This window comes from Rhopilema esculentum, chromosome 11, assembly GCF_057945365.1.
Source record: "Rhopilema esculentum isolate cy_ngs chromosome 11, ASM5794536v1, whole genome shotgun sequence".
In the NCBI taxonomy this organism is placed as follows: Eukaryota; Metazoa; Cnidaria; class Scyphozoa; order Rhizostomeae; family Rhizostomatidae; genus Rhopilema; species Rhopilema esculentum.
Genome location: NC_142825.1, coordinates 17,171,750 through 17,192,226, shown reverse-complemented (window position 1 = coordinate 17,192,226; position 20,477 = coordinate 17,171,750). Strand labels below are relative to the sequence as shown.

Sequence of the window (20,477 nt, the reverse complement as noted above, 5' to 3'; positions counted from 1 at the left end):
ATGACTCTCGTTGCTGGGTGAACCTTTTTAAAGTGTTCTTGCAACAGTTTCGTTTGTTGCCCAAATGGGATAGCTTCTAAATTTGCTGTGCATAAATCTAGCCATGTAATCGATATTCTGGAAAAATGTGACACTGAAATACCTGCCCTCATTGCAATACCACTTATCATGTTGTGAGCACTTTATCTAAAATACCGATCATCTCTGGGACTGCACTGTGGCCTTATTTCACAATAGTAAATGGTCCACATTTTACATTAAAAAATCACAGTTCAGTGCTAGTTTCCATGATCAGCGAGAAAGCAGCAGATTGTATACTAATTTAAATGAGCGTTTGAAAAAACTGTACTTTACTGGTAATGGGAACAAGCAAATTCAGATGAAGCAGACTTGAAAGTGCCAGTTTACATAAAAAAACACTAGACATAAGATATGTCCCAGGAAACTGAACGATAGCACATGGCCTATGTTTGATGAAGGTAGATATCGCAAAACAGCAAATGCATTTGATGTTTCAAGAGCAGCAGTTTCAGTCATTATGCTGGATGTATATCTTTGCACCTGGGACCCAAATGAATCAAGATGCCAACGACAGAAGAGGAGGTTTTGAATGCAGTTGAACAGATTGAAAAAAATCATAATTTTCCTCAATGTCTTGGAGCAGTGGACGGTTCATATGTATTTATTAGAAAACCGTCAGACAACCCAACTAACTATGTAAATAGGACGAATAGGTATTCTCCTGATATTCAGGCCATGTGTGACCACAATTAGTTGTAACTCTTGATTGTGACTGTGGTTGTGGTAAATGCTGCCACCTCAGTATGGACCTACCCGACCACCACAGTGATGTCTTTCCCTATTCCGATACTTAAATTTGAAATTTATAGGCATAACAAGTTGTATGCCCTAATTTTAGTAAATGAGACGGATCTTACCGTCCTTCTTAGGTACACAGAAAATTGGAGGAATGAACTCTTCACTTTCATGAAAATTGGAGATATCGTTTAAGCACATTTTGCAATAGCAAATAAGAGATTTCTTGCTCAATTAACAGAGTGTGTTGAAAAGCCGTATACTGACGTTTGAAACATCTTTCAAGTACTCAATAGTCATCTTGCATTCCGTTCCAGTACCAGGAGTTGTTGCCATTTCAAAAAGATTGTTGAAACTACTTTCTTGCAGAACGTTGTTCAATGCTTCACATCTTCAACACTCAACTGAATCTCTTTATGCAATCGCATGTTTCGATAATAATGTCCTTCTTCAGCAGCCTTATCAGCAGATCCAGACGTGATGATACCTGAATCAATCCACCAAGATTTATATCCTTTGAAACCACGCCTTTTGTAGATCATCCTCTGCCTTACTCTCAACCAATGAAATCCCCCATCAAGACGACAAAGTTTTTGTACACTTCAGGGTATTTCCAAAACAATGTGACAAAGTTGTGCATAGACCTGTTCATCAGCATGCGCAAAAGGTATGCCCAATCTCCAGCTCCTTGATCAAATCAAGCAATTTATCCACAAATCATTTACACACAGGATATTCCGGGGGCTCTAGAATCACTGGCAAGTACTCCAATAAAGACTTGGCAATGACTGAGGCAGTTTGATTTAAGGCAGTACACAAGATAATAACATCAAAATCTGCTGGTTTTTCTGCTGGCAACACATCTAGAATTGTCCATACCACATCTCTCTTGAAACACCATTTTAATATTTCGGGTTTCTGGTCTTGTTTGTGGCTCTGAAATTTTGGAGGAGAACACCTTGAACCAATACGGAACGCAGGTACTACATCTACCTCATCTTGAAAATTTTCGAAATCAAGATTTCTTTCAGCAATGCCGTCGGGTAGTTGAACTTCCCCTACAATATAAAGTGGCAATCCATTGAGAATTACGACTTCTAGATAACTTCAACTGCACTACTAATAAGAAAAGGATATAACATTGCTTCCTTGGATAAAATTCATTTGAGAATAGGCTAATAAATATGACTATCGTAAACAAATGAAAAACTTTGTGAAACAGATACCTGATAGCAAATGCTGAAATAATAAGCAATTTTTGTCAGTTGTTGTATCAGATCCAGTGACAGTGTCTTGACGACCATCATTGTCAATGGTTACATGAGTTGCTATCCCTTTGGCCAAACTGTGTGAAATGCGATTACTCGCCAAAACCATCCTTGGCCAAGCCTCGTTTTGCATCCTGATGTCCTTATAGGAAATGCAGTTCCCCATTTTATGTAGCATTATCATTGACTGCTTGCTACTTCTAAATCCGTGTAAAGTAAACCCAGTGAAGACTTGCTTGGCATTTTTTTTCTTTGGATCTAATAAGCTTCCCCAGTGAGATCACACGGACCAAATTTTTGTTGCTCGCTGTCTTGAACTTGTTATAGCATAACCATACTCGTTTGTCTTACAACTTGGGCTGATTGTTCGATAGATTAGGTTAAAGAAGTTTAATAAATATTGTTGCTTAGTTGCATTTACTAATTTAGTGAAAAACCAAATAGAAACTCTCCACGTGTGTCTCTGTGAAACTTTATCACCAACTCAATTAAAAAAAATAGCTCTGTGCAAACTCAAAAGTTTATAATAGAGAGTTATTGAATTTAATACAAAAGGAAGAGAAAAGAGCCAGATGAAAACAAAAGGTGTTCTCTGCAATTGTTTTGTGAGTTTGTTTGTTTTGCGAGTTTTGTGAGTTCACTACAGAAGTCTTGTAGAGGTCCACTGTCTAGTTTATCTATAATTTCACTCAGTGTATAAGGCCAAGAAGTTTCTTTATCCTACTTTTTGCTTCAATGTTTCTCCGTATGATGTTGGCACAAGCTTTGACAAGATCATTATCTAGAAGACTATGTCCTTTTAATGTTGCATCTGTATATTCCAAGGTATTCATGTCATTTGAATATACACTTACCTGACAAAAAAATCAGTTGCAAAAAAACCCAATCCTTTTGGGAAATTCATCAGCTATTTTCTTTTGTAGGAAGCTATTATGGTTCATCGGAGGTTCCATACTCCTTTCTTTGCCCATATTCGCAATATCCTTCAAAAGATCACTTAATAGATAGGCATTTTTGTTTTGCAAAATATTCAGGCGAAGTTTTCTGTGAAATATATCTTGTTTCATGTCTTCTCCATCTTGATCTTGTTCCTCTTTCTGTGGGTGAGCATTCACTGCAAACTTTATGTAGCATGATTGGTGGTAAAATATGTCTGCAGCAAAAATTTCATGCGCTTCTCCACTTACAGCAATTTGCAAACAAATTGCTGCAGGATAAAAACGATGGTCCACCTCTTTCAAATAAACCTTTTCTTTGCTCGAACAATCTCCGTGCTGATCTGTCTTCTGCGCAGAGTCCCAAGCCATCCTTGTTATATGCATTTGATCTGAGTCTCTTTTCTCGTTGCACACAAAACATAGCTTCTTTTGTACAAGATGTTGGCTTACAGAACACAGTGAAACTCCAGTGGTTAGATATTCGTTCTTGTCATCGTCCTCTATGCTGTCAGCACGATTAGATTTCAAACTAAAGCTTCTTTTAAAGCTATCTATTTTAAAAGCAAAGAACGCTCAAGAATTTAAGTGTGCTCTCCCAAATGCACTTTCCGTATTCTTTACTTTTGTGTGAACTTTTGTGAAGAAGTATCAAGAATTCTCCAAAAGAATATCAATAGCTGACTATGGCACCAAACGTTGCTAAAGTACAAACCCACCCCTGAGTCTCACCAGGAAACACAAAAAATCAACACAGTGTGATTTCTCAGAACGTGGTTTGCTACAAAAAATAATTAAATACAGATTAGCAGTTGATAAAAAAAGCAGATAGTCAATATGAAATAGGTTAGGGAAAGTATGAAATACACAAACAAATTCAAGTAGTAGAATAAACTGAACAAAACGAATAACTTATGAAAAACGAAAGCTAATTTAATCAAAAATAACAAATTATTTACAATCTATTTGCCTCCATAATTTGCGCAACTTACGAGCTTTGACCCTTTAGAAAAACGCCCTTCGAGTCTTTTACTTCAAACTCTATCTGACTTCTTGTTCAATTATATAGCTAATACAACGCCCAAAAAACGTGTGCACAGCGTATATTGTTATGGATATTTATTTACAAACATATTCAAGAATATTTACAAACGAAGCAAAAAAATTAGAGGTAAAACTAAGTCAACCTGTGCATAAATTAAAAAGAAACAAAGAGTGTCTTGAAGAATTTAAAATTTTGATGTCCCGCCGGCACAACTTTCACAGCCTTCTCTTTCATACTTTGCCATCCATCTTGCTTGAAGTTGCTGATTTTATCATTTTTAAGGAAACTGGATTCGCACAAGAGGCACTTACTGTCCCTTTCTAAACTGACAGTGCGATAGGAGCTACTGTTAGCCATATTTTGGTACTTGATATACTAGTCGAACATAATGCTTCTTTACCGAGTGTGAGTACGAGTAATAAATATACAGTTGGCAAAATCCATCTATACAAAAAGAGAGAAAACCTAGCACATGTTTGAAAAGTATGGCTCCAATTGTTACCGCTAAATTTTAATAAAATACCTAAAAACAGGTGTCTAACTTTCTATAAAAAATATGGGAAGCATCTTGCTTAAAGAATGTTGGAGGTATGTCCTGGCATCAGATGCACTTGAGTTCTCCTTTAACCTACACAATAGTTGCTTAGTAAACTTCTGGTACCTGACATCCAAAAAACACGCTGCTTTATCTGCATCATTTTGAGAAAGCATTAGATAACTGATAATATTAATAAATTGAAAAACATTTAAAACATATGCAGACAACTCGATCCATTGCCAACAAATGATTCCATGTGACGTCTTTTGAAAGTTCATAAATATGTTCAACATGGATATAAATATGCCTGATGTTGCTTGTTTTGATTTCCGATCAGCTGCAAAGATTTGGCTTCAAAAGGAGCAAAGACGCTTCAACCTTTTTGCCCCTAAAGCTGGGAAGCAAGATTGGTTAAAATGGGTTTTTGAATGTACTACAAAAGAACAAGACAACTTTAATGAAGATCTGGACATGCCATTCGATAAAATTTTTGCTGAGAAATAAACACATTTAACTGATGGTAATCGTTTTATAACTGCATTCTGCATATTGTTAAAAAACATGATTTTGTTGCTATTACATCACTTTTGGTATCATTACACCCAATAATGCTATATTATTTGCATCAAAGTAGAATTTCCGCAATAGTTCTATTTCCAGACACACCCACCTTGGAGTGCAGGCAAAGTACCACACTCAATTATTATGAAAAAAGTGGATCTGGTAAAATTTCTGATTTTAGGCCCTGTATATATCTCACATCATTATAACTTAGAAAATGATACAGCTGGTTTTCTCAATGACATCTGATTATGATATTTTAAACAGAGTATGATACAATCAGACAGCTGATGTTTACGATCCCAAAAGCCAAATGCAATGAAAGCATGAAACAATATGAAAGGATTGCCCCACTAACATTGACATCTCAGTTGGAAGACTGATTGCCGAAATTGGAGGCTTTTCAAAAATATTTAGAGAGGAATCGTACAACTTCAATGTATCCAACAGGTGAACAACTATTTTTGAATGATTTGATTTTAATAGATCAAGAATTTGTTTAAAACATTTAATAAATTAATCTGTGAGTTGCAAGTGTTATTATCCATCAAGTTGACAAAACAATTTGGTTATATGATGTTCTTTTTTCCATAGAGAGGGAGAAAAGTGGCCAATAAGAACTACTTTTACACTGTAGTCAAATCAACAACAACATGCCTTAACTTGCATGCATCATCACTTTCGGTGTTACTGGCTGGAATTGGTGCATCCACCAAGAAGTCGTCAAATCGTGATGCCATGCTTTTGTCTCTCTGTGGTCTTCTCTTGTTTCCGAATGAAGTTTTGATATCTTCCAAGTCGGATGAAATTTTTGGCACATAACATATTCTGCGTATACCACTTACGATCCGGTGCCACGCCTCTATTACTTGTAAAACACTTGACATGTTACTGCTTGATGATTGTAGTATCTTAGTAGCAATGTTCACAATTTCCAAAAAATTCGCAGAAGAATTTGTTTAAAATAATAAAAAACGGATTGCATATTTGATCATATAGTCCCTTGCAAGTTATTCTATGCTCACTCCTAACTGACGTTGCACTCATGCATGCCTTTAAACAATCAGTAATTTCTTTTATTTCACTGTTGATGATTTTCACACAGTCAAAGTAACCTGCCCAACGGGTATCTCAAATTACCTTAGTTTATAGACCGTTTATAGTTTATAAACCTGCCCAACGGGTTTATAAAATTCTCATACTTCTCCCTAACGTCCTTTAATTTCAGGCAGTTTTATAAACATATTACTTGTGAGTAATGGTCAGCAGCCTCTTGTAAATTTTTTATCAGTGCATTTACGACGAGATGTTATTTGTGACAATAACAGTGAACATCTAAAATTGAGCGACCACACTCATCTGACAAAAGTTTCTGCATGCCACCTTTTACTCCACTCATAACACTTGCTCCATCGTAGCACTAAGAAACTATACCCCGCAATCAATGTCATTTTCACTCAGCGTCTCTTGCAATAATTCTAGCAACCCTTTGCAGATCTGTCCTTAACTTTGACAACGTCAATCGCATGCTCTTCAATTTTTTTTCCCTGATTGATATAACAGACAACAATCCCTTCAATTTCACGTATACACTTGTCACTTCTTCCATCCGCCATTATTGTGAAATATTCTGCTTCCTTTATGTGTTTTTCAATTTTTGATTTTAAAATCAACCTTGATGACCTCATGTTGAATATCTGGCGATGTATATTTTGAGTTTGCTGGAAGTTTTTCGGTGGTTAATTTTAGCTCTGGTTGCAGTTGAAAAAGCAAATCCTTAAAAGTATTCAAGTAAACCCTGCCTCCAAAGTTTTCAGAGCTGAAATCACAATTTTCATCATCTCCACAAAATGGCAACCCATTAACCACAAGATATTCGAATGGTATAGAAAACAGCTCGTAACCAGATTCTGTGGTCGGGTAATTTTGTAAGCACAAAAGTATTTACAGACGAATTAGTGCTCTCTCTGCTTTTGTGCTCCTCCCAGAGATTCATCGCTTCTAAATGAGATGTGGAAAGGGCATGCTTTGGTAATCCTTTCAGTTTTGACCCAGCCTTTAAAGCGGACCTCCAATTTCGAAAACCAGTTGTTGAAAATGGGCCCTGACTGTTCAAATAAACTCTACAAGCATAACAAAGGCATGCATCAACCCCTTCAATATACTCTAACCATTCTCGATTTTGAAACCACTTTAAACTGAGGCAACATTCTGTTGTTTCCAAAAAAAAATTTGGGTACTCGCTGAGCAACTCACAAATAGGTCTATCTTTTGGAAGATTTTTGATTAGCTGCACAGAGCCAATGTCAAATCCAATACACCTCTTTTTATTCACTGGTGTAAGTGTCGGTCTGTTGGATGCTTGTAACTCTGATGCTGGTAAAGACTGAGATGAACTTGGCTTCCCTTCGCTAGATTTTTCTTTTCCTGCTTTTCCAAAATATTTTAGTAAACTCATTCTTCAAACTGAATGCATCCCAAATTCTTACTTTTAGAACAAGGTAAAAATCTGAGGGCTCAGCAATACTTTAATTCTCAGATTTTTAAATCACCCACTGATTATTGTGGAACTTCACAATAACTCTCTCAAACACATCGTAGCAAACATAATTCACCCAATGAACAAACCCAAAATTATAAATTAACCAATCAAAATTAAGATCATGTTAATGTGTTAAGATTAATTATACGTCTATGTTTCAAGATCGCACATTAGTTCAGCAACAATTCAAATACAGCATAATTGGAATACTGATGGGAAATATAACCTGATTAACGACCTTGGGAGACTTTTTCCCTCGCAGCGCATGCTGCGCAAAACTGATTAATGACTTGTGATATATAACAGTTTTTTATAATGGAGCAAAGAAAAAGCCAGAAGAAATCACACTATAATAAAAATGCCACCTCTTTTTATTCTGTGACGCCACGGCTGCACACGTCACATTCAAGTATTTAAAGACTTGGAATATTTTGAAAGTAGATTTCTTACTTTTCAGCAATGAAGTGTCCTCTCTTGCCAAAGCAATAATCTCATGGAATTATTATTATACCAACTTTTCAAAATATCATTTGGAAAAATTTTAGCCAGAGGGGGCAAAAGGTTGTCAATATTTTCATTTGGGGGGCACAGCCCCCGTGCCCCCTCCTGCAGCTACGTGGCTGCCCCAGGAGATAAGATAAGATTCTAAACAACAGAATGTTCATATATTTAAAACAGATATTTAAATTGTTCATCATTATTAAAAGTTCCAGCCGAGGAATAACAGAAAGATATAATTCTATTTGTTAGGGGTACATCAAGCAAAAAAATCCATTCATTCAGAGAATCATATGGAGAATTATCCCAACTAAGGTCACTGATGAACAGGGACATTCTTTTTGTTGCCATGACTGCCACTGCTACAAGATCTGTTACAAAAAACAATTGTCTGTAATCTGGAGTTGAAGAATGAACAATGTTAGAGTACCAGAAAAGCCTAACAGAAGATATGCAGTTTTGCAGATTCTTGAAAAGTCCATTGAAAATACATTCCTTGGCTTCTTGATAAAATATCAACCAAAGGTTATTCTTGTGACAGGTACATAATTTTTTGCCGAAGGATCAAACATGTATGTAAATTATATGCTCATTTTGAAGAACTCCTTGCTAAAAAATATCGAGATAAACTTCTGCCATTTGACATGTTTCATGGTGCTACAGATGATATGAAGAAATCAGAAATAACAGATTCTTTTGCTGATGCTGATGGAAAATACGAGTTTTATGTGCCACTGTTGGTTTTTAGTATGGGTGTAGATTGTAAAGATTTGCACTTTATCATACATTATGGTCCTCCAACCAGCATTGATGATTTATGTCAAGAAGCAGGTCGTGCTGGCAGAGATGGCTGCCAAAGTCACGATCTTTTGTTAACATACCCTGGCTGCATGCAATCTTAAAATGTTACAAAAGAAATGAAAGGATCTACATGTGAATGGATCTACATGCTGCCGTAAAATGGTCATGGCAACTTTTCCTGGTAATTATGCAACATTGAATCCAAGACATCTGTGTTGCGATATTTGTAGACAAACTTGCAGCGGTCAGAGTTGTATGGTATTGGATATCAACCAGACGAGATCTTATTTGGAAAATAAATTTGAAGATAGGCTAGATATTGTTTCAAAAGCGAATGCATGTGCTATTGGGAACCACATTGGGGTTGAAGGGCAGGCCTTCTTGAAAGCAGAGCTTGAAAAACTTGGCAGTAGTTTGTTACAAAATAAAAACACACATTTACTCACTGGTTCGGACCTAGCTACAGGGCTACGAAAAGCTACAGTTAAGCAAATTGTTGAACATTGTAATGGGATCAAGCCTAACACATTTGAAAGTGAGTTGCAGATTACATTTATGAACTTATTCAAAAGATTTCTAGTGGTGAAAAAAACATCTGATAGGTAGGATGCTTCTGCGATGGACGATGAAGAAGATGAAGATAATATTCAAGATTTATGTACACAATTTGATGACAGTTTTGTGCTAGATAATGAGTCTGACAGCAATAATTCTGAAGGCTCAGATGACTCTTTCATTAGTATTTTAAATGTTCAGCAGAGATTTCACGCCACAATTCATCATCCTTCAGTGAGGATTCAGACTGACTTGATTATTCCTCCCAGGGGATAGGGACTTAATCAGTTTAGGCTGAGGAGGTGCCATTCACGTTTGAAAAAGTATGTTCGGAAATGTATACCCAATCTTACTAATTCTCAGAAATGTATTGAATTTATGCCTTTTTTGCACCGAAATTGAAAAAAATAATTGCATTCCCTATACCAAAATATTGAAAATTGATACCCTCTCTATACCAAAATCATGAACATTGATACCCTTCCCTATATCAAAATTGTGAAATTGATACCCTTTTGGGAAGCATTTCCCCAGTACCTAAAATATACAGAGTGCTTCCCAGGTTATTCATTTTGTAAAAATGACAAAAAACATCCAATGTCCATGACAATTTTCATTATCATGTATGTACTTTGAAAACCATCAAATTTCGCATTTTTAAATTTTCCAAGGAGAAGATGCATAGCTGTCTGACAGGACTCTCGATATCAAAGATGCTTTCCAACTTGGTGATTCTGTCAGTCTGTATCTTGTGGTAGAGAGATGTCAGGTTGGTTTGCAACTGTTGGCTCAGCTGTCGCAGGTCTTTCAAGCAATCATCTGGTGAACATGCTTTCCATACAACTGTTTTTTCTTCTTCTGCCTTTTCCCTCTGTCACCTGTCTTAGCTTCACCCTTACTCGGTCCTCTCATCTTCCACCATCTATCTAGGATAAACTTCAATTCCTTGAAATGTGCAGTTCTTAATTTCTTCCCTTGTCAACTCTTACGAGTGCTCTGCGAGCTAAAGTGCCACTTTCTTGTCTGGAATTAGCATTTTTCCGATTTATAGTTTTGTAACCGATCTTCTGTCTTTGATAGCATGCTACAATCTTCCAAGTACGTACAGACAGTGCCTGACTTTTGACAATTAGTGTGACAGCAGGCTTCATCACGTCTATCATTCCACACAGAATAGTGTTGTCTGTGCACTTGATATTTTATCTCTTTGCATTCATCGCCTCCATCTTCTCGATTCTGTATAAAGGACTTAATCATAGATTCATATCTGGCACAGATTTTATAGAACTGTTCAAATGAAGATCTTGTGAATTGTGTTGTTGCGTATGTGACCGTTTCTAATGTTTTCAGTCTGAGAATCTTTGCAAAGTCTTTGTATTCTGCATGCCCACTGCCTTTTCCGAACATTTTGTGCATTCGATTCGAGCGTTTTATCAACAACTTTATGAATTCTGATGACTTGGAATTTTCACGAAGCTCTTCCATTGCTAAATCCATCCAATGGGATACATCCCATGGCAGAAGAAAGTAAGGATCTGGCATCTCTTTGATACCCAATAACCCAAGCATCGTATTCTGAAATATGCTAGCCTGGTACTGGCCATTAGCAAGGATTCCTAATTGAGAAGAAAAACAAAATTTAATTGTTAGTCAAACTACTATTTTGTTCTTCTGAAAATCCAGTGTCTCAAAAGTTAGTAATATTTGTAGATCAATTCAATCAAAAGTAGCTGAAAGAGAGGTAGTATTTTGATTGTCAAGAGATTCATTGTTTTATAATAAGGCAAATCATTAAATAGAAAATTAAGAGCTGCAAAATCATCTTAGCAAAGAGGTTCAGTCCATAGTTCATCCTGTGGGGCTATAGAAATTTTAATTAAAAGCCTGCACATTTGAAACAAGAAATCTTACCTCGCAGAAATTCGGTGTAAGTTCTCAAAACTTTAACAACATGGTTTCCTAGTTCTTTTCCAGAACCTCCATGAATAATTGGATTCATTCTTTCTTGAGTTTCTTGATATCCATTTACTAAGGGGCATCAATTGGCATTCTATTCGTCTCCCGTTTGAACAATGCACCTATTCGACATAAGCTGCAGCCATTATGAATAAATTTGCGCGCAGAGTCTGGGACCTAGTTTAGTGGGGTAAAAAACGGCCTGTTGCAAGGAAACACATAAATCGTTGAACGTTCGCGACTGAGCTTTCTCCGTAAAATGGATTTTGACATGGTAGCGAAAATGAAAGTCGAGGAGCTGAAATCGTATTTAAGGCGTAGGGGACTGAAAGTTTCAGGGAGGAAGGAAGAACTGGTGGCAAGAGTCTTTGCTGCGGCAGAGAACGACGTGAAGCCGATCAAAACAGCCGAGGAGATTGAGCAAGAGATGCAGGACGAGTACATGAGTTGTCTTTAAAGACTACGTTATCCCAGATACGTTTCATTTGGATGGCTGGTTAACGGAGGAAGAAGCCATTCGTCTTTGGCCTAACATTTTGTACCCAGATATTTTCAATTTTTTTATGATAAATCCCAGTGAAGTTAGAGCTGAAGACTTAAATGATTATAAAAGCTCAAAGGCCTATTGATATTTTACAAATGGTTGGCTTGGTCCTATCAGTTACCATCGAATTGATGAAAGCAGCAACTACTGTCTTTTAAAGTCTGACTGTCGTCCCTCTGAAAGACTTAATGATCCTGCACACAAGCTGTGGCTATGTGTAGAGAAAAAATCTGCTAAAGTCAAGAGTGCTCATTGCACTTGCATGGCTGGGATGTCCCAGACATGCAACCATGTTGCTGCTGTTCTGTTTAGGGTTGAGGCTGCCATCAGACTTGGTCTTGCAAATCCTGCCTGCACTGCCATGCCCTGTGAGTGGTTACCAAACCGTGCCACAATTGAACCCAAGAAGATCAAGGATGCCCAATTTAACAGGGATGATTTTGGAAATCGAGGAAAGAAGAAGCGTTCTTTGGTTTCCTCTCCAAAGAAGATTTATAACCCCCTTTTGTACAGTGAAGTGAAGCTGTTCACTTTGGCAGATGTTGCTGAAGCACTGAAGGAAGTTGAAACCCCCCTTATTTTATCAACTGCTGTCCCAAAGCCAAAGATTAATGCTATAGAAGATGTAATTGTGTCATTGGCACCAAAGCCAGGCAATATCGTAAGCATTGATGATGTTTTGATGGTCTCAAAAAATGCCAGAAGCTTTTTCCAGAATATTTCAGAAAGCATGACTCTTGAAAATATTGAGAATATTTAAAATCTGACAAAGGGGCAAAATGATAACAAAAATTGGCATATATACAGAATGTATGTTATCACAGCATCAAAATGTCATGAAGTAGTGACCAGAATGAGAAAAGTGAAGAATTCTGGGGTTGCTCATATCAATTTATGGTCTTTATTTCAAAGGATATCTGGGATGACATTTGTAAATCCAGACTTGCCAGCATTACAATATGGACGTTCAATGGAAGTCCATGCAGTGAATGCTTTCCAAGAACATCTTAAAACCAAGCACAATGATGTCAAAATAGAAGAGTGTGGTTTATTCCTGTACCGGAAACATCCATTTATTGGAGCAAGTCCAGATAGATTAGTAACATGCTCTTGTTGTGGAAAAGCATGCTTAGAAGTCAAATGCCCCATTTCCATAAGTCATACTTCACCTCAAGACATACATGTAAATTTGCCATACCTACAGAGAGAGGATGGAGTGCTAAAATTGAAACAAAATCACAAATACTTCTCTCAGTGTCAAACCCAGATGGTAGTTACTGGTTTGAAGAAATGTTACTTTTTTGTTTGGACTTCACATGGGTACTTCATTGAGGAGATCAAATTTGCATGTGATTTCTGGAATGAAGTAGAGCAACTACTCATTGACTTTTACAATAACTATTATATTAAGTCATTCTATGGTTGTAGGTTGCTAACATTTTCTTCTAAACATTCTCTGTGATTAATAGTAGAGAATTTGTCATTTTCTATTTACATTTTTCTGGAAAAAGATTACAGTAGTAAATAGATGATTTGATTTCTCGTGATTTTGAAAGACAATCTTTATTTTTGATTGAAAAATAACTCTTTTTGAGTAAAGGAAGTCAGAAAAAAACGAGCATTAATAATAGGAGCAGAATGATGCTGGAAATAAAAAGTTGGACATATTATATTTTTCATTTAATTTAAATCGACAATCAAACAGAACAAAACTGAAGACAATAGCTAGGTCACATTATTTTTAACATAGGCAGTATTTATAGAACCACTGGAAGGGAAAATTGCAAAATACACTTAGCAAACTTTTAACATGTTCTATGATCTGGAACATATTTGCTTGGAATAGGATTGTGAAAATAAAGGGATGTGGGGAAAACTTAATTAATACCAATGTGGTACTTAGAGCTTATAAAAGTATCCATCTGGTTGTCTTTTTGCATTACCTTTCAATTTTTTTACTCTATATAAATCCCAAAGTAATGAAAATTACCATTTACTGGTCTGTCAGAAAGTTCTTGATACCATATAAGTAAAGCTGTGCATGCTATTTGGTGTATAGAACAGGACAGTTCTAAGTAAATTTCAAAGTAGTATTATGAATATAATAATTTTCTCAAAAAAATGAATGGTTAATGAATGTTAATGTTATTGTAAAGAAATCTGAGTCATTTGGTTTTCCAGTTTATCAATGGCCGTTTTAAATTGCACAAGGCTGCACATGTAAAAATGATGTCATCTGCATGTTGAAGCATGGTAATTGGCAAGTTTGACCTCAAAATTCTAAATGTTTTCATGCGATTTATAGCACGCTCCACATGAATCCTCAAGTTAGCTATGTCCTTTGTTGTTTCACATTCAGTTTTGTCATTTGAGCTTTCATCCTTGCACCCGGTGGAACACATAGAGAGCAGTGTCTTAATAAAAGGTCTTCTCTTATCTGGAAACCTCTGTCTGCCATTATTTCATCAGAAGGCTCCAGCAGGTCAAAGAAACCACTATCTTTACAAATGAATTTATCACTGGCTCTTCCACCATAACAGTCAGACAAAAATGTTATATACCCAGTTGGAGGTATCCCAACTAAAAACTTGACTGTGTTATGACTCTTGTAGTCTGACCAGGTGATGGCTTATGCAAAAAGGGATTTAGGTCTCTCAATGAAGATTTCTGAGCAGTCAATAATTGCACGAACTTTTGAATGTCCAGCCTTCTTGAAAACATTGGGCATGTGCTCTTGTATAGTTTCCCTTGGAAGCCATGCAACCATACAATGTCCTAGAAGTTTTCTAAACAGCTTGATCCAAGTTGCAAATGTGTTTGAGGCTATTGCTGAGGAAACACCAAAGCGATCAGCAACATCTTCATTAAGCAACCCAAGCCTAAGCCGCATTAGCACCATCAAAAACTCATTTTTGTGGGATAGTCGCTTCATTGGTGAAGAAATAAATCTCCTTTTGACCTTGTCTGCTGTCCTTTGACCACGCCAGTACTTCAACTTTGGAAGATATGGTCGCAACATTGAAAAAATAGCATTGAAGATAAGGATTGTTGGCAGTCCAGTATAAAAATTCATTTTCTTATCTGTTTTTATGTCATGAACACCGAAAGGCTGCCTACTCCCCACTGGCTTTTGACCTATCATTTTAAGTTTTTTGTTTTCTTTTGTGAGAGCTGCAATTTTCTTTGAAAGTGAGCGAATCACTGTGCTTTTATCTATACATGCTTCACAATGGCCTCTCTCTTCCGAACGCAAATAAACATGGTCCCCTTGAACTGCCTCATCATCTGGTTGAAATGAAGTGGAAGGTGCACTTACAATTTCCTGGTCTTTTTGCTCTGTAATTTCTGTAGCGATGGCTTCCGCTTCAGATTCAGTGCAACTTGGTTTTTTTCCTTTTTCAACAAACGGCTTTCTCTCCACTTTTTTCCTGGGCCTAGGTTCCTGGGGTTTGGTGTAACCCATTTCCAAGACCGGGTCGGAATTTGCAGCTGTCGGTATTCCATCAATAAAATGAGCTGAGCATACTCTGTCACTATTGCAAGGCGACCAAGGTTTTTTGCCCTTTTTTTCTCTCTTGACAGCCTTAATCCATCGATCTCTTTGCTCCTTGTACCTTTTCGGGCCTGGAAAACAATACAAACGGAAAGGTTCTGGGCATCCGCAAGCTTCGTGTTGCTGATGCTTGTGCGTCTCGCATAGAGACTTTTTCCATTTCACAAGGCGATAGCTGCTATTAGCACATCCTATAACAGCACAGTTGCTCTTTCCCATCTCTGACCTGAAGCTTCACGCGAAATTCTCAGCACAAATAAGTTAGACTTCGAGCAACCACTACTATTCTGTCTAGCGATGGCTGTTTTATACCCCACTAAAATAGGTCCCAGACTCTGCGCGCAAATTTATTCATAATGGCTGCCGCTTATGTCGAATAGGTGTATTATCACGAATGCTTGGTTGGTGTCTCGATGTGCAGTGGATTTGTCAATTGCTATAGAAAAGTGTGGTGGTAGCCCAGTGTTTTCCAGATGCTTATGCATATACAGTGCTGTTTGATTCAGTACATAAATGTAAGCAGCTTTCACAATATCTGGAAACTGGTTTCTGAAACGAAAAAAATACTGACATGTTGATTTGGCTGCCATATTTGAATGGTCTGATTGTCCTCAGGTTGTTTAAAATTAGAGCTTACATTGGGCAACTGTGTGCTGTGTCAATAAGTGATTACGTTTTACTTGATAGAAAATTGTGTTTATGTTGATAAGGCTTAGATAATATGTTAAGAGTGCATGCTAAATATGTTGAATCAAATTTTGGCTACCTGTTTGAACATAAGATAATGAACGTACATTGCTGTCTTCATATTCATTACGTTGGGTTGAGCCCTTTCACAATTATATCACAAAAAATGCAAATATAACAAATATATTAGTTGACTTCAAAAATGCAGTGCACTTCTACACAGTTGAGCATAACATGAGATGCTAAATTCGTAAATACCTGCCATGACCAATGTTTCCAACACCGGCCTGAAAAAACGAAACCCGGCAGACTTTATCTTACAAATTTTTATTCCAGCAGCAAAAAGACTGTTGAACTGCAACTTGGATGCTCATATAGCCTGCTTTCAAAGCTGTACCATTCCTGAGCTGACCCCTGCATGAACTTCTCAGTTCGAAGAAGATTGTTGAAGATACCAAGATAAAATAAGAGAAGTGAGAAAGGTTGACTAAAATCCCTCGATTTACCTCCTTTTCCCATTCTTGGTAGAACGTGCTCAGTTGTCAAAAGCGAAACCACCTTGGACAAGAGCAAGCAGTGACGAGGTGAATGAGACGTTGCTCTTACATCTGTACCATGTTTCATTAGTACAGTTTCTAGCTACTTTCCTTCACCAACTTTCGAGTTTTGTATGGTTTTGTAATCATGAGATTAGGGTAATCGGGTTGTTGCCGGATCCACTAGTGAGAAGCTCAAACACCACCTCAAGGAGCATTTGTTTGAGTTTTCCTTTTGGTGTGAAAACTGCCGATTTTTTAAGCATTTGAATGAAGCAAGAGGGAAATCTACGAGAGTGGGTCACTGAAATATGAGAGCTTAAGGGAAATTTTGCTTGACTGCGATAATCACTAAGAAGAAGATATATGTTTCTCTAAGCAACATCAAGAAACATGTCAAAGCAAAACTCATGAGGGTAAATATTGATTTAGATTTGTTTTAAAAGGTAAAAAGGAAAATTTAGTTAGGGAGTATGGATTGAAATTGTATTATAAATATCAACTATGTACTATAAATATGTGATACAAAGAAATACATAGCTAAGTTATAGAATGGGCTATATAGCAAAATCAATAAAGAATGAAAAACAATATACTGGCGTTTTATGTACATGAATATTTACAATTATCAGCGAATTCATATTTAAAATGAAACAAGTTCACGATTTTAAATCGTAAATGAATTTGTTTGATATTGTAGGCAAGTACATAAAAAACTCATGTTGAGCAAAGTACTTTATAAGTCAGTCTGAAATGCTTTGAATGACGAGAAAGGTAGAGAAAGTCATGTACCAGTGGTGAAAAATATTGAGAATGTATGGTATATCAGTAAGTTGTGTATACTTGGTGGATCTAAGAGCTCATTTGTAGGCACGGACCTGCAGCATGATATAGCAAGTTGAGTTGCCTCTAATCACGTCAGATCCTGGTGGCTCAAAGTGGTGCACCCTTCCATTGGATAAAAAGATTCCAGAGAAATTATAGAAGCTCATTAAGAGGCACTTTAGTGGGGCATGAAACAAACAGAAATCTTAATGTAGACATACCAGATCCAAGAAGCCATATAGCACCAGAAGGTGAAAGATAAGGAGGAAAATAATAGGAGCATCATGAGTGAGTTCATGACTGGCAAATATCTGCAAGAGGGAAAAGTAGAAGTGAATCTAAATTTCTAGGATTTTTTAGCTAAAAGGGTAGACTACTGTGTGTGTGGCATCACAATGTATGCACAAATTGTTTCTTCAGCCAATTTATGACGATAGGGGCAAAAATATGAAGCATATTGGGTATGCTTATGAATCTTTGAGCGCACATTTATGTGCACCATACAACAGGGGCTATTGGCAAAATAGTTTATGTTAGAACTTCATGGTAGACAATATTCTTAGTAAGACTATCATTAGTGGCATAAACTTTTAGGCCTACAAATGACTTGGCTTTTGACATAACAACATATAATTGGCCATGACTGAAAACAGGCTGAGGAAGAAAAATTCCTACATACCTTTGTGAACACAGGTAACACAAATTGCAGGTGTATAGATATTTGTACCATAGCTATTTTTGTAACTGTTGAAATGATGCCAGTTAATGATGTATAGTAATCCAATGTACTTGAACAACTTATCAGAAAGAGGTATTTTGTTATATAGCACTTGCAATAAAACATCAACTTTTTTAAAAGAAGAAGGATAACAAGAAGAAAATCAAGAAGAAAAATTGGATTATCTTGAGTCCCAGATTGTGCAGAGGCATATCACTTGGAGGGGTTGAGTATAAGCATGGACATGAACATCTTTCTTCCATTGTAAATGAAAACATGCTTTTTATCTCATGTTTTTATTTATTCTTAATCTAAATTTTACATTGTAAATAGGACTTAGACTGTAAAGCGCAATCGAGTATTTTTATATTGTGGTGCTATATAAATTTTGCATTATTATTATTATTAATTACTAAAACAATGATAGTTGTAAAAAACAATGATAATAAGTAATTGTGATAATTGGCGTATAATCCCGTCAGTACTAAAAATAGTCAAGCTTTTGCTAGTAGTGCCACCAACAACTGTGACAGCTTACGGCCTGATTACATGAAGAGGGCTGGCCCTCCTACCCGGATAGATGATCTCGGTATCAATAAGAAATGTATTATGATTTGAGATTGCGATTACATGCAGACAGGGCCAGCCCTGATAGCCGAGATCTCGCTATCAGGGCTGGATACACCTCGGTGAATAAACCGAGTGGGAAGAAAAATACTGGTGCTAAAGCAAAAACAACAGCTTTCAAATGGACGGTTGAAATGGTAAATGACATGCTTGATTCTTTGCTTGAACACAAAACAGAGATGGAGTACAATAATATCGATTTTAATGCCGACAAGGTTCAACTTTATGAAGCGATTCATTTGAAAATGGCTAGAAAATATTCTGAAGCAGAAGGAAGTATGTTTGGGCCTACAAGCAAAGTTGATGGTGAGGATATTGAGAAATACAAAACACGATGCGAAGAAGATAAAAATAAGGTTAAGAAATGATATTCACGTATTAAGGAAAAGATTAAGGAACTCAGACAAAAGTTCAGTAATGCTGTGACACTGGGGACACGATCTTGATCTGGGAAGTTGGTTCTAGAGTTCTATGACCTCATGGTTCAAATTTGGGGAGGTGCTCCCGCTACTGAGCCTGTATTGTTTGGAGTAATGACTGCAGAAGAAGAGGTTCAACGCCCTGATGCTGCTGAATATGGTGATCATACACAGGAGGAAGAAGAACGCAATGATTTTCTTGAATCCCTGGCTACAAACATAGATAGGCCTACTTACTCTTCAACTCCCAGTTTCAAGACAATTTTTAAAACACCTGGTCAGAAACGAAAGGGAACAGAAGGTGCAGCTCCTTCCCTTATTGACAATAAAAGAAAAAACATGGAACGGCAACTTTCTGCTGCACAGAGGGATAAAGTTCTTATGCAAGACAGCAAGGAAGAAAAAGAATTTAGAAATAATTTGGTGAAAGCGATGCAGGAATCAATGAAGGCCATGAGTTCATCAATGGTTGCACTGGCCCAATCATTGCAGAAATCAACAGAAATGATGTCTCAAGAACAAATTCCACGTGAATTTCCAAACCAATATCAACACATGCCTTACGTTTATCAGAATGGAAATTACATAAATCACCAGGACATGGGAATGATGGGTCGACCGCCCATGAGCAACCAGAAAGAGGAAGAGTATGAATCGGATATTTATATGTTTAATTAACTGTCTAGCTGGTTACACTCTCAAATGTTTCCTGAAACTGCAAAAAAATAAACATATTTTGTTGAAAGTCCATAAGAGTTGAAATGTATCAATTCACTTAGTGTAAGTCAAGGTTTAAAATTATCAATTTAGTAATTGTCTGGCAAGTTTATATCAATGTACTCTACTAATGTTTCCCTTACTGATTCTCCTTCACTTGTTGTATTTGAATAGACAGGATCAGGCAAATTTTTGTATTTGTCCTCTTCTAGTCTATTTTGTTGCATTTGAGAGTTCACAGTTTCCTCATCAATGGTATTTGCATGTAGCTCACAAAAATTGTGAAGCACAAAACATGCATGCACTACTTTTGGAATTATTTGCAGTTGAAGATCC

General features: G+C 36.8%; 1 protein-coding gene and 2 pseudogenes across 1 annotated transcript; 2 read left to right on the top strand and 1 right to left on the bottom strand.

Annotated features, from left to right (window-relative positions):
• Positions 1-5,079: 5,079 nt before the first annotated feature.
• Positions 5,080-15,831, bottom strand: LOC135693229 (uncharacterized; annotated as a pseudogene).
• LOC148959158 (uncharacterized) lies at positions 11,775-13,521 on the top strand (annotated as a pseudogene).
• Positions 15,832-19,484: 3,653 nt separating the features above from the next.
• Positions 19,485-20,102, top strand: LOC148959157 (uncharacterized). Its single transcript, XM_089111279.1, has one exon. It carries the CDS (start codon positions 19,485-19,487, stop codon positions 20,100-20,102), a length of 618 nt encoding a protein of 205 aa, XP_088967405.1.
• Positions 20,103-20,477: the final 375 nt, after the last annotated feature.

Coding starts and splice junctions, on each gene's coding strand:
- LOC148959157 (XM_089111279.1), top strand. CDS start 19,485: ATGGTTCAAATTTGGGGAGGTGCTCCCGCTACTGAGCCTGTATTGTTT.